Source organism: Hippoglossus stenolepis, chromosome 9 (assembly GCF_022539355.2).
Source record: "Hippoglossus stenolepis isolate QCI-W04-F060 chromosome 9, HSTE1.2, whole genome shotgun sequence".
Classification (NCBI taxonomy): domain Eukaryota; kingdom Metazoa; phylum Chordata; class Actinopteri; order Pleuronectiformes; family Pleuronectidae; genus Hippoglossus; species Hippoglossus stenolepis.
The window spans coordinates 22,916,929-22,931,975 of NC_061491.1; the positions used below are offsets into that span (position 1 = coordinate 22,916,929).

A 15,047-nucleotide genomic window follows, 5' to 3' on the forward strand; every position below is an offset into this window, starting at 1 on the left:
ATGCTATATTTCAACGTTAAAGGAAGTGAGGAAACAATTCTGGTTGGGTCCTTTCAATCCTGACCAAAATAAACACCTTACCACTTCAACATCTGCAGCTTCAACTCACACTTAGGGGTTAAAGGTTTAACTCTGGATGGACATGGGTCTGCTGCAGCACACAGCATCTGGCTCATGAGAGACATGACTCTCAGGATGTTATGAATGTTTTAAGGTCACGGGTTAAACAGCTGCTGAAGAATCTTTCACAGAAAGTGGGTGAAAGGTTCCAGCCAGTTTAGATCTATGTCCTGATGAACACGGTGTATTCATGTGACAGATGCATCAGTGTTGTCATTGTCTTCATCAGTAAAGAGCCCGTAGGGAACGAGCAGCCGGGAGCCAAACCCTGCACAAACTGTTCGGACAGTCAAACAATGCAAAGCCGAACTGAGGCAGGGAAATGACGTAACTTTATCCGAGAAACTTTGCTGCAATAAGAAGCAATGCAACCAGTTGTCCAAGTATGCAATCTGATATGTCTGTGTGCAAACATGGAATTTGTCTTTGTATTTCTCACACAATCCTCGGTGAGGAAACAAAGTGATACATAATGGTAGTTTCTCCGCGTTTACTTTTACTTGTTGCCTCTGGCTACGCTGCTGTCAGAGTACTTTGTTACTCTCTCGGGCTGTTTCTAAACTGACACCTGTCAAAGTACTTCTTCTTTTGGGTAAAGAGGTTCTCACTAATTTAAGGAAAAAACTCAACCCTGGGGTGATTTGTTTGTTGGCACATTAAGCTCTGAATGTTTTTAATTTAAAAAATCACATTGTATGTTACTTATATGCCGAGTTTGGCCTCTTGCATATACTTTACATATCCACCATTACCACATCCAACTTCCTGGAAAAGCCCAAAATAGTATAAAAGGTTATCTGTAAGTTTAAAGCTTAAGTCTTTTAAAATAAGCAAAGATGTAGAGTGAGAGCTGCATCATTTTTCAGTCTGTACGACACAATTAGCCCAATGATTTTTAGAAATGATCCACTTTGCATTGAACTGATTCCTTTTCTGACAACTTTTCATTTTATAAAGACAAAAAAAACACAAAAAATGTATTGTCCAGTTTTCAAATTCAGTGATACTTCCCATTTAAATGCTAATCTTTAAAGGATTAGCAAGGATTCTGTTTCACTCAAAGAGAAGTGCCTCAGGCTGATGAAAGTGTTCGAAACCTACATGAAGGTGATTTTACTTTTAGAAGTGCTTCAGTTTTTAAATTTTAAATTATAATTTATCCTGAGGTGAACATCTACCACATTTCACGGCCGTCCATCCAACAGCATGTTAAAGTTTTGAATGTCAACCTCATGGTGGCGCTACAGGAAGTCCAAGCATTAACCTAAGTCATTAGAAAGAAATGTCGGCAAAATGTAATGTCTCACAACTTCAGTCCAGTTGTATAGATACGGAAAACATTGTATTATTAAGTTATGATGTTGTGTTTTTGCTCTAACCGGAGCATTTTCCTTAATATGTAATTCAAAATAAGTGAGAAAATAATCTTTAAAATGCTGAAATCAAAGATGTTCACCACGTATTTATTATGATAATTGATATTTTAAGTCATTAATCAGGAAAAAACTCAAACATTCGCTGATTTCAGCCTCTGGAATGAGATGATTTCCGCATCTCTCTTTTGCATAAGGCTAGAAAATATTTTGAAATAAAAAATATTTAGAATTGCAGTGTTTAATGCAACTTCATATACATTGTGATTATACACTATACATAAAAAAAAAAAGATTAATCCAAAATGAAACAAAGCAAAAAATTCTTGAATCCAATTTGGTTAATTTGTCCAAATCACTCACTTTTTATTGACAGTGTAATTTTCCATTCATCACAAAATAAACATCTCAGGATTTGTCAAACTGTACATGGAGAAGCACAACATTCAAATATATGCTCAATAATCTTCACATTTGTGATTGTTGGAATTCATACTAATAATATTGCTCTTACATTATAAAAACACTTCATCAAAACGTCACTTCCAATCTACAGAGGCAATGCCTGCCTCTTTTTGCCGGATGGGGATTATCTTCTGTACAAAACATGAGACGCAAAACTAGCAAGTAATGCTGTAAAATATTTAAATAGATACTGCTGCTTCAAAAACAGAATACATTTGCTCGTGATCACACAAGAGCCTTTCTTATTTCAAGCCACAGCGGGTGATGGTTCCCTAAAAATCTCCTTCATAAACGTGTATTGCCTCAAATGATGCTGACCCCATCCAGTGTTCCCCACCCTGCCTGTGGATTTTGGAGTCACAGTGTACAATTCAACTGTCGTGTATGTGCCACACGGTCAATGGCAAAGTTTGGCTCCAGGTTGGATGTGCTATTTACAAAAAGTGCACCGTTGCAGCTTAAATATCGATTTTTTAGAACAGACGACATACAGACTCCTCTACAGCTTCTGGAAAACTCCTCATGTTAAAAATAGCAGCACAAACCTCTATTTAATTAAATACAAGACAATCATAATCAAGACTTTTCCCGCTTTTTACCTATAAACCTCTTTGCACTTTTAACATTCCGGTGAAAAGAGGTTGATACGTTCCTGGACGTGACGTCTGGGCACAGCGCAGTGTTCACAAACATGCCCCACGTGTCCCGCGACCGTCTCTCTTCAGTGTTATGTTGTCTCTGTGCGCTGCAGTCTACGCTCTGTCCGAGGCCACTGCGTACAACTCGTCTATCTTCTCCTGGTACTTCTTCACAACGATGGGCCTCCTGAGTTTCATGGTGGGTCCTGCACGGACAAAGAAGAAAAGCAGGTTAAATTGAGGGATAGTTCACTCCCAAGTAACTGCAGCTATATCACGGGAACTGCAGCAGTAACTAGGAGGATATCAGAGGATGTTTAGACTAAAAACTTGGTGTAAATGAGGCTGTTTCGAGTTGAATTTGTTTTTTTTCTGTTGTTTTTAAGTGGTCGCCATTTATTTCAATTGTATTGAATTTGGCTGCACTGCTGTTTACCCCTGAAGCTCCAGAATGGTTTTCTGGACTCAAACACTTCACCCACCACCTCCATCGGCACAGTGGTGAGCAGATAATGAGTGAATTTTCATTTTTTGGGTGAACTATCCCTTTAAATTGATTCAACTCTCTACAGACTCTGCAGAGGGAGACTCAAACAAAGTGAAGGTTGTAAAACTGTCACTATTGAACAAACCTGTATGGAACGTTGTCTGGCTTGTTGAACAGTCACAGTTATTTAAATGTTAGAGTGAGCAACAGCAATAGACATAACTTCCTCCTTCTTTAATGACAGCGCTGAAGTTTTAATAATACAAGGAGGAGTCATGAGAAGTGTGGGAGGGGATTGTTGGTTTATTTGTCTTGAGTATCAGTTTTCTAATGTTTGCTTAAATTGGACCAGATTCATTATTTCATCCTCTTTTTTTTCTTTTATAGTTAATAATTTATCTTGCTTTGTTTTCGGGCAAAGTTCTTTCATGAAGCTATGAGGAAATATGTTAATCAATGATCTGTTTTCCATGACTCAGATAAGATCACGATGAGACGCCACCAACGTGATCTTTAACTGTGCTGTAACTGCATCATTGAGCAGTATTGTTGATGAGACTGAAATGTAGTTTTAGAAAATTAAAACTAAAAGCATTTTTAAAAATAATGACATAATCTAAATGCCTTTTAAATGGCAGCAGTGCACATGGCTGTAGGAGATCTGATCACATACAGGGACGGGAAAACAACACGACTGCAACAAAACATTTGGAACCACTTCAAATACAAAACCATCAAGAGAAAAATGTGGGTGTGGTTAACGAAAAACTCCTCAAGGTGCGTCACACAGAAACTAAGGTGACCTGACGTTAAGTTGAAGTAAAGACATCGACTGAAGGCAGTGATGTGACTTTATCTATTAGAGTCAGGACAACAGGACATACTGTGCTGTTTGCAGATGGAAATGAAGCCTCACTGAAAGTCAGCAGCCCATTTGGCTGTGTTGTTTCTGTGTTTTAAAACACACAATCCATGTTTAAACTTCAGTACTTAGTGTGTAACAGTAAGTGTGTACTGTTTGCATCGTGGGCAGTAGCTGTAGCAGTAGTTAGTAGGTTGACGAGTAGTTTAAAGCCTATATACATTAACAGTATAATACAGAACAACACTACTAACCACGACAGCTGGATTTGCTAATGTTGTTGCAACTTTTCAGACCAAATGTTAAAATGAGTCAGAAGAAATTTAATTTGAAAATACTTTACTAAAGTTTGAGTAAAACTTAATTAGATTAAAATGTGTTTAAGTCGAATGAAACTACATTTTCTTTGATAAGATGAGATTGAAATATCAGGAATAGACTGAAACTAAAGAGGTTGAGTTTGACTTATTACTAACGTGGACTTTTTAATCTCAGGACTAAGGCTGAATAAATCTAAAAATAACTGACAGAATTAACACTTTTTTGTTAAGTTGAGCAGAACTCTTACGTTTATCAAGGTAAGCAGAATGTTTTTGTCTAGAGTCGCAGGAGGAATCAAGATTACTTTGTTCTTTTGTTCGCCTGCAATCAATGAAGAAACCTAAAGAAAACACTTTACCTGTATAAATTACATTCCCATGGTGCATCAGTGCCCGTGTGACTTTGATCTTGTCACTACATGAAGAATAAGAAATCACTCACCCAGTTCTTCTCCACCGATGGAGAAGTCTCTCTCCACTATGACCCACTTCTGGACCCTCGTGGCGTTGGATGTTGCTTTGGCGTTGATACGGTCCACGCCCTCCTGAATGGCTTTGTAGACAGCTGGCTCCTTATTGGCTAAGACCTCCGACACCTTGGTCGCCGTGACGCTGTGCTGCTGGCAGAAGTCCAGCACCTCGGAGCTCAGCTCGTCTGTGGGGTCCCCGTTGTCATCGACGACGCACTGTGGAAACAGAGCAGGGTGGTTTTTTGTGTTTGTTGATCTTATTTACTGTGGTTTGCAGAAATGGAAGCTTGTTTACCTTGAGAGTGAGCAGCATGGAGAGGAACTTGAGTTTGTCTCCGAGCAGCATGGAGTTGCTTATGATTGGCACCTCGGCCTTCAGGGCGTCCTCGATGGGCACAGGAGGGATGTTCTCTCCACCGGCGGTGATGATCAACTCTGTGTGAAAGAGACGGGTTCAGAAGTGTTTGTGACCACTGTTATTCTTCACTAAACGATGCATTATGTTGTTTCCCTGCGTTTATATGAACCCAGTGGTTTATGAATATATAGAATTTGAATAAATGCACATCTTTCCTGCATAGTTTATTCTGTTAAATTAAAGTTTTCATGTACAAATACTGATTATCAGTGAAAGTCTCATATTGACCGATTTTTACAAACCAGTTAAAGGGTCTAAAATGAACAGTTTCCTGACATTTTATACACAAAAAGATCAATCCATTAATTAATTCATAAAACAGACACTGACGCATGATGCTACCCAGTAAACACTATTGGTTTGTTCCAAATGCTTCTTTAGACCAAACACTAATAAGCTTCTTGTGCCCCAAACTAAAGAACATGACAAGACGCCCTTTTAATCACCGCTCACCCTTGATCCTTCCTGTGATGTACAGGAATTCGTACTGGTCGTTCTTTCCCAGGTCTCCGGAGTGCAGCCAGCCGCTCTCGTCGAGAGCCTCTGTTGTTTTGTCGGCCATGTTCAGGTAGCCCATGAAGATATTCCGACCCCAGAAGCAGATCTCTCCGTTCCCGTCAGCATCTGGGATATCCAGCTTGGTCTGGCAGCCGGGCATCACCTTCCCACAGCTGGAAACACAAATCCAGAGTCAACAACATGCTGAAGTCAAATCTTTCCCTCCTGACAAGACTGAGCAAAACCAGAGACTCAATCAAATTCCCATATATGTTTAATAAAAAGTCATAATCAGGGACGGTCAATTATTAAAATACAGAAACAAGCTCCTGACCACAATCAAAGTGTTTCCATGGGACGTAAGAGGGATGAGACCTCTGGGTTACTTATAGTTTAGCTCAGTTTCAACACCTTCATTAAAGTCACAACTTGAAGCAGCATGTCCCCGCTGGGTTCATCCCTGTTTTCTGTGTCCCCTGGAAACACTTTAGTGATGTGGCCACTTGCAGCACGATTTTGCATTTGTTTGTGTTGTGGTTTCCCTGCAGCACATATCAGAGGGCCACTGTTGTAAATAGAGGTGTTGAGTGAGTGGAGTTTCCTGAAGTTTAAATTTCACTAAAAAGAAAATGATTAACAGGTTGTCACATGCTCACATGCTCATTAACAACACGTCAGTTATAGTTATTAAGATCTGTAACGCTTCGCCGCTGACCTGGTGAGACGGTATCTGCTGTTAATGGAGACGGTGTGCGGGCCGGAGCTTTCACTCATGCCGTACAGCTCCATCAGTGGCATGTTCAGGCTCATGAAGTATTCCAGGGTGTCTTTGGTGATGGGGGCGGCGCCTGTGAAGCAAATCTTGCAGCGGTCTAAGCCCAGCGCGTCACGCACCTTTTTGAAGACCAGATTGTTGGCCAGCATGAAACCCCACGGCACCGCATTCTCCCTGGAAGCCCAAAAAAGAGAGAAGATATTCGAGGTTAAAACTGAGGTGAGCTCAAAAGGATCTTGTGCAAACATTCATGTTCCTCAGATGATGAATCCTCCTGAGTTCTAAGCCGATCACTTTAGATTTCATCCAGCCCTGAGGCTCACAATTGGGGTTTTTTAGCGAAAATCCTCAACAACAATTCAACGACTGGAATGAAATTTGATATGAAACATTCATGATCCCCACAGGATGAATGTAATCACTTTGTTGATCTCCTGCATGATGACCCAGTTATGATTATATATACCTGAGTTAAACAGTGTGTGTTGTAAAGTATGTTAATAGTTAGACAGCACGTTGCTTTAAACTGCCTGAGTCATTCAGAGAAAATGTGTCTAATCTATCAGATAAAAGCGATGTTAACAAATCGCACAAAGACTTGGCGTTTCCAGAAGATCCCGTCTCACCCGTTCATGACACTGTAGTTGTACTGCAGGCCGATGGACTTGGCCCAGTCCGCCACCCTCTTCCTCAGTGGAGATCCCTTGGCGCCAATGGCTCTCATCTTCTCCTGCATCTTCTCCCACACTCGAGGGACCCCCATGAAATAAGTGGGGTGGGCCTCTTTCAGTGTGGTTCCTAAAGAGCCCTGCGTGGGAAAAGGATGAATGAGGATTACAGTCGAGATGAGGAACCTCTGTTATCGGCTCCGTGTTTGTGCAGCAGCAGGCGCCGTTACCTTGAGGGCATCTGGGTCTGCAAAGTAGATGGTTCCGGCAAAGGCCATGGTGATCCACATGTCCATCATCTGGGCGGCCACGTGGCTGAGCGGTAGGTAACTGACCAACACCTCCACGCCGTAGGTGGAATCTACCAAGGTAGACGCCGTGTGGGCCGTCCATGTCAGCTGCACATTCACAAGTGGGAGAGGATTCATCAGTTTTTTTTTAAATCACACTTTCTGTTTTCATAATGCAAATCAGCAAACACACACCAACATGGCCCTCAGGCAACATCTGCCCATACGTACATGACATAATAACCCAAAGACATTTTGAAACAAGGGAAGAAACGTTTATCAGATCTATTGAACGTTTCTTGTTGAGCCAATGGCCGAGTGTGACAGTCTGAAGAGTGTTTACAGCTTCCTGCCCTTTGAGAAGAATAAGTTATTTAATGTCAGTTATTGTTGGAAAAAAAATATTTTATTTGCTAACTTTACATTTCTACATTATTCCTTGGAGCAAGCATAGATAATAACTTAAACCTGAAATCACATGTTAATTTGATTTCATCAAAAATATCAGTTTATGAATTATTAGCAAAACAAGATGCTTAGTTTAAACTACATTATGCTGATATTACTCCATGCGTTTCTCCAATATAATGTGAGTACAGTCCCAAAACTGCCCTTCAAACAACAACAGCTAAGAAAGAGAAGGTCTCTTCACTCACATTGTCGTGGCTCAGCATGACTCCTTTAGGGTTGCCAGTGGTTCCAGACGTGTAGATGAGGGTGCAGCACTCATTGGCCCGGAGACTGTCAATCACAGCATTCAGCTGTTCATTGGTTACATCCTCTCCCAGCTTCATGAACTCCGCCCACTACACAAGTACACAGATAGTTTTCAAAAAAGTTTTTTCAAAACTCAGGCTGATGTGTCATTAAATGTAGCTTTGTAGTTTAAATCGCATTTATGGAACTGCAATTCCTTTACCACAAGTAAGAAGCATAATAGTTTTGCTTTAAAAAAGGTAAATAATGGAATATACATATTATACACTTATATAATTGATCTATTTCATTCAGTGTGTTGCTGAGTGAACGTACAGTGTACAGGTTTGGTAGCTTCTGCTGCAGTTCGCCTTTATACTGCACAATGGCTTTCAGGTGAGGAAGTTGATCTTTAACCTGATGGGAAAAACAAATTAAACTGGGGCACATGAGGACAGATTTTTACATACACACACCTGTGTGTATATATATATATAAATATATATTTACTACAGACACTAAGGAGTGGTGCTGTAATAAAGCCTCTGACCTGCAGGATCTTGTCAAGCTGTTTCTGGTTCTCCACCACCAGCACGTTGGCCTCACAGTTGACAGCCACATAGTGACAAGCCTCCGGGGAGTTGGTCGTGTAAATGCCGGCCGCCAGACCCCTACGACCCCAAAACACATGAGAATGAGTCACTGTACATTTGGCTCATTTGACCACAGTCTGTAGCAGGAAAGTTTGAGATGAGACATTTCTTATCAACAGGGTTTCTGCAGAGTGATTTACAATCGCCAGATTAATTCAAGATTTTTTTTAAATCTTTTTAAGACACAATCAAATGTGTTACTGACTTCACAGTCAAACAGGCCGAGGTGATTTAAAAATATTAATACATTATAAATCATCGCTGTACATGATAATAATTCCTATTCATATAATTTATTGGATCTAGGTATAAAATTGCTGCAATCATTAACCAATTAAAATTGATTAATTTAACAATTTCAGGGACTGAACAGCCTCCTGCAACACAGTCTCACTCCTGAAGCCTGAAGCCATTTTTAAAAAGGACCTTCAAAGACCTTTTTGTGAATGAACCAAATACAATGGACTTTTCCAGAGGCAACTTAATGAGGCAAACGAATAAAGACAAAAAATGACATCAACGACCAGTGAGAGAAAACATACATTTGTTTTACTTTAGCTTTTGTAGATGAAAGTGTGTTGTAGAGTAAATTTAGGTCTTAGAGTATATTTCAACCGCTGGATATCAAACAACAAAACTTTTTGCTGTGTCCTTATTTCTTCTGAGAGCAGTGAGAGAATAAGGAGCCAAACACCCATAGTAAAATTCCTGAGACGTCACACTCAGTAGTTCACAGGTAGATGTGATGAGATAAACAGTGACAGAGGGAAATGTGCTGCGTCAGGGGAATTTATGTGGAGGCATCTCAGGTACACAACAAAAGTCTCCATGTTTTTATCCCTGGGTGTAAAGATGGTCTCACCCCGCCAGGATGCAGCCGATGTCTGAGATGAACCACTCAGGGGAGTTGAATCCCAGAATGCCAACGCCATGGTAACGCTCCAGCCCCAACTGAAAGAAAGAAGTGTTTCTTTTATTTAATGTTTTTAAAGAACACGTTTAATTACACACTTGCACAGTTTACCTCGGTTACCTTTCACCTACATTTCTTTTCAAAGGCCACTCCATCTCATGAGATGTGAACATGGCCGTGAAACACGAGACGTAACACAAGCGGGGGACTTCACACGCCCAAGTGTACGTTTCTCATTCTCACACCGGGGACATTACAGTGAGAGAGGGTAGTTTACAACAACAGGCGCCGGGGGGGTTGTTTCCTTGTATTTCTTGACATGTTGCTAATGTGCATGTTGCACTGACTCCTCTGTTTAGAATGCAGCACATTAACATACAGCTCAGTTAGGAAAGAGCAGTAGATCTCTCAACACTGCTGCTGTGCATGAACTGATTTACATAGGATAAATATCTTGTTTTGTGTCTGTTCCTGAAAACTGGACGGATGATGACAAGAGGTGAAAATAAATGATTATGGGGATTATGAGTATGGAAAATTCACGAGAGCTAGAAAATAGATAATTTCCCCCGCTTACAGAGATTGAAAAAACTTAGAATCGAAATTGAAAATAGAGTTTTTTACACAACATATATAATTAAATCATTATCCAGAGCTGCACCAGATAAACAAGCCCTGCTGAATAATAAAAAAAATAACAACCAGAGCCTTAACTGACTGACTTTAGTTCCTGTATTATTGACCTAAAATAACCTGTAATAAAAGCCAGAAGCTCCTACAGTAACCTCACAGTTAATGTTTTGTTCCATCAAATCAATGTGGGGAAGAAGAGACAACAGAACAAATAAAGTCACTGCCCAGATACTTCCTGAATGCACTATGTATATATATATATATATATATATATGTGCAGGGGCAGATATGCAGAATGAGTTCATTTGCAAACAAACCTTGAGAAAGCTTTTGGCAGCGGCCCTGCACTGCTCGTAGTATTGCCTCCATGTCAGGGTCACCCACTGGCCCTCCTCTTTGGACATCAAGGCCGAATAGTCCCCGTAGTGCTCCACCGTCTCCAGGAACATCTGATGGACGGTGATGGGAGTCTCGGAGGCCCGGCCCGAGCCCTCCATCCGCAGCCGCACCGCCTCGTCTCTCCTGGTGCTCCACAGCTGGTCCGCCGGGGCCAGCGTGGTTACCCCAGTGCTCTTGGAGAGCGGAACCGCCTTGGGCTCTTCTGTTGAGGGACAACAGGGCCATCCGCGTTTACCCGCCATGAAGGAGAAGTTGAACTCACAAGTGGACGACACCACACCAAAACACACAGCACGCTCACAACTAGAAGAAGAGCCGGCTGCAGGGAGAGACACCTGTGGGTGTGTGACGCCTCTTGTCGCGTGAGAGCAAAATTAATTGCAGAGAGCACGACAACGCTGGTTTGATACCTGAGCCAAAACAGGAAGCCGTGGAATGTCCACCCCCACCGACCAATCAGGTTTGGTTAGATGTACGCAGAAGAATCACACAACGTTGTTCATCGTTTATTTTATAGTTTTTTATAATTGCATGGGTTTTTTTTTAAATTTTATTTCCACTGGTTTTATTTTTTATGATACATGTTTTATTTGTTATCCTTTTTAATATCTATTTTATTATCTCTTCCCTCTTATTATGTCTCTCTTTATTGTTTTATTCACATTTTATTGTTTTACTATCATTTGCTTTGTAATCTTTTACGATGTATGAGTGGCTTCGGTCTTTTTTTAAAACATTTTGTCTGCAGTTGATTTGTTTGAAAGGCGCTTTTTAAATAAAGTTTCGATTGAGTGATTGATCCGATTTTCTTTGCCTACATCAGTTTATCTTTTTGCAAACAGTTTGTAGTTTTGCAAACAACATCGATTTTATTCAGATCTTTGTGCCTCATTTATTAAGTAAATCGTGTGATTTCTACTCAGTGGCCGCTTCAAAACACCCACAAGTCCATTGAGGCCTTAACTTTTAGGGCACACTGTTTATTTTCGTGGTTATAGACAACCCGAATCATGCACTGCTTGCATGACCAAACATGCTCTAAGTGCTGGAGGGGCAGACCACATGAACGCCTGAAGAGCAAAGTGATGGGTGTTTAAGTATCGATGAGCAAGTCGTCCACGCTGCTCTTCCAAGACTGACGAGTGAACTGAACTGAACTGAACTGAACTTGATAGTCCGGAAAAACCAGCTCATGCTAATTCATCAGCTCAGTCGCTCAGTCATTCTATAGAAACCGATCTAAAAGATTTGAATATCTGTTTTCTCTGTGATGTATTTTGTCGTTGCAAAGAGTTGTTTGTTTGTGCTTCGTTAACTTCACAACCCTGATACTCTAACCTATACTCTACCCTCCATGAAGCAGATAATGCAATTTTGGGGTTTTGACCTTTCCAAATAAAACCAGTTTACACATGTTTCTACATGTTCAACTAGTGTAATGCTGCACAACACATATAAATGCAAAACCATCCAGAATTTCACAATAGAAAACAATTCAGAAGAAATAGTGGAAATATAGTATTAAGAACGCATAAAAGGTGTTTTGCAATATGTTTTATTTTCCTGATTTCGTGTCTTTATAAACCACTGTGCTCTCCAATTAAGCATTTTCTTCTTCAACATGTTCACTTATGCAAAAGTTATTCCACATCTGGTTATTCCCGCCCCCAAAATCCCACTGAGATTCTCACCTGGTGGAAGCCCCTCCGTTCTTTCCTGAAGCTCAGGACATCTGGGAGGTTTGACCGGTGCCTGAGTCTCCTGCTCCTCTGCAGAGGAGGCTGCCCTGAGCTCTGCTGTGGTGGCTTCTCCGTTGAGGATGACAGTGGAGTGGGTTTTTAAATCTGTTAGGTCCGACACAGTCTGTTCCATTTTGGAGGGGATGCTGTGAAAATGATTCAGAGGTTATAGGACAGAGAAGGGATATCAAATTATGCATTAAACATAAGTTGATCAATTCTTATTAAAAATCACCTTGAATTAGTAAAAGATTTGTCTCTAACTTTGGGACGTGCGTCACTTTACATACCTCTCAGTCTCACCATCCACGACTGCAACACCGTTACTCAGAACTGAATCTTCTTGGACGCTCATCTTGTATTTACTAGAGACAATAAAAAACGATATTGATATCAATGACGACTAGAATTGACATGAACACATTCAGACGTCCTCCAGCGACGAGCCTCCACCCTGATAAGATTATTGATTAAAAAAAATATCACAACTCTGTTATATATACTGAGACTCACTAAAGTTATTGCAACAGGTCAGAGCCAATGACCGCTAACACTAGTAATCTCGTACAGCAAATGATGAAACGATGAACACTCAGCCAGACGGCATTGGGACATCTGTACGCACGCGTTCTAATATCTGTCTCAAACTGGGAGGAACTTTGACCCAAACAATCGCACTGTGAAACTGAATATGCTGCATATCTGTCGCACTAGTTTATTACGATAAACAGGACTTAACCAACATACTACACAAAATGTAAATACATGTATTGACACTGTATTATCCTTATCTCCCTCCTCTTGTTTCTGTATTGCACACAATGAAACAAGGCCATCTAGTGTGCACACTTTGCAACAGTGATAACAATTCAAATACCCCACACACGTGTGTGTCTTCAATTAGGTTCCAAAAGAAATTTATTAATCAATCAAATAAAATAACACCTTAACTGACAAGCGTATATATGGCTGCATCCTGTAATAAAAGCACATTAGATTAAGATCTGTGCACCCGGCAGAATCTCAGTGTGACCTCTGGTTTTAAAGATAACTTTGCTCAAGATTCATGTGGACCAAAGTTCACACGACTTGCAAAACTCGTGTGGCAATGTGGAGTGGCAAAAGTTTGCTCTGGATTATGCAAAAATCTATAGAAGTGCACAAAAGATTAGATTCCAGTGTCGTTATTGACTCAGATTTGTACGTTACCCAGGAATGAGGGGGGGGAACTACATCCAAAATCCAAAGTAGTTTCACGTGTTTGTGTAAAGTGTGTAAAGATGAGGTCCATGAGAAGACACACTTTAAACTGCAGTCAGTTATTATGGAGTGGGGGGTTTAAAAAGAAGACTCTGTTGACCAAACAATAAAAGTCGAGGAACCTGCTTATTTCTAATGTGGGTTATCTCTCAGTCATGTGATCATCTTAAATATATTTACCACAAATTCAGTCTGCACCCGTCCACATGGTAAAGACTCAACCAGGCAAGTGCACATTACTCAGTCTTAAAATATCAAAGTTACATATAAATTTGAAAATGTATTTATAGTGCACTGCAAGTTTAAAGACATGCATTCACACAAAGCAATTCATGACTACAAGTCTTTTCACACTCCACACCCTTGACCATCAAAAAGCATGAAGTGGTAAATGTGAATCACATCCTACCTTGTCCAGCGACAGAGCTGAATGGCGTGAAGTGGACAGGAGCAGTCAGGTTTCAGCACAAGACCTGGATTCAAACTTTGCCCGTCGCAGGAACGCAACTGTTGCCCCCTCCCCTGAAGGTAAGATCAACCTATAGGGGACTCGTGTGAGGGCATGCACTCACTCCTCGTCCAGAGCCACAGAGAGTTGCGCAACGCTCCAAACACCTGCTGCTGTGTCGCACAGTCAAAGATCCACCAACAAACTTGACCAAAGGTTACGACTCGTCAAGGTGAGGAGGACCCGACACGCTTGACAGTGTGTGGCTGGTGCCAACCGGCTCTGTTTGTGTTACTTATAGTGGGCGACAACTGTTGGCATTGGTGACAATGCAAAACATTGCATGCTTCAAGGATTTAAGGCTCATATTCAAAGCGGTGCTGGAGTAGGTGACTGCATGTTACTGAGACTTTTATCATCTCAGGTCGACTTAAGAAGATCGTCGTTATCAAATGTGCAAGACGAGGCCTGTCAGAGGAAGATAGGATAAAACTAGATAAGTTTTCTCAGGTTTATGATACATGAGACTTTGACCCATAAAACTGTTATTTAACACTTGAACAAAATGTGTGCAACTCTACTAGATGTACACATCAGGAGAAAAGAGTCAAGATGTTGGAAATCCACGATTAAACACACCAAATATTAGGAATGTTTTGTGATATCGTACTTGAGATGCCTTGATTTTTCCCAAAGTTTGCCTGTTTTAGTGATTTTAGTGATTAGTACAGTACAAAGCACATAAGGGAGATCAGTAAGTAAGTCATTTATTCTTAGGATCATTTTACCAAAGCAGTTTAAGTCCTCCAAAAATCTAACTGTCTACTTTTTCATTTTCATATCTCACAGCCGAGTGTGTCTCACAGCCATGTTCAAGGAAGTGGACAATGTTTTGTAAGTAAATATAGAGGAAAGTTCAGCC

At 40.7% G+C, this 15,047-nt stretch overlaps 1 protein-coding gene across 1 annotated transcript; it reads right to left on the bottom strand.

Annotated features, from left to right (window-relative positions):
- Nucleotides 1-1,834: 1,834 nt before the first annotated feature.
- LOC124852365 (long-chain-fatty-acid--CoA ligase ACSBG2-like) lies at nt 1,835-14,297 on the bottom strand. The gene is made up of 15 exons (XM_047341208.1): nt 14,087-14,297; nt 12,708-12,782; nt 12,370-12,563; nt 10,597-10,880; nt 9,596-9,684; nt 8,631-8,751; nt 8,417-8,497; nt 8,041-8,190; nt 7,325-7,492; nt 7,053-7,234; nt 6,367-6,600; nt 5,607-5,824; nt 5,031-5,170; nt 4,708-4,951; nt 1,835-2,802 (listed from the first exon to the last, which is right to left on the bottom strand). Exons 2-15 carry the CDS (start codon nt 12,770-12,772, stop codon nt 2,711-2,713), a joined length of 2,262 nt encoding a protein of 753 aa, XP_047197164.1. The 5' UTR covers nt 12,773-12,782; nt 14,087-14,297; the 3' UTR covers nt 1,835-2,710.
- Nucleotides 14,298-15,047: the final 750 nt, after the last annotated feature.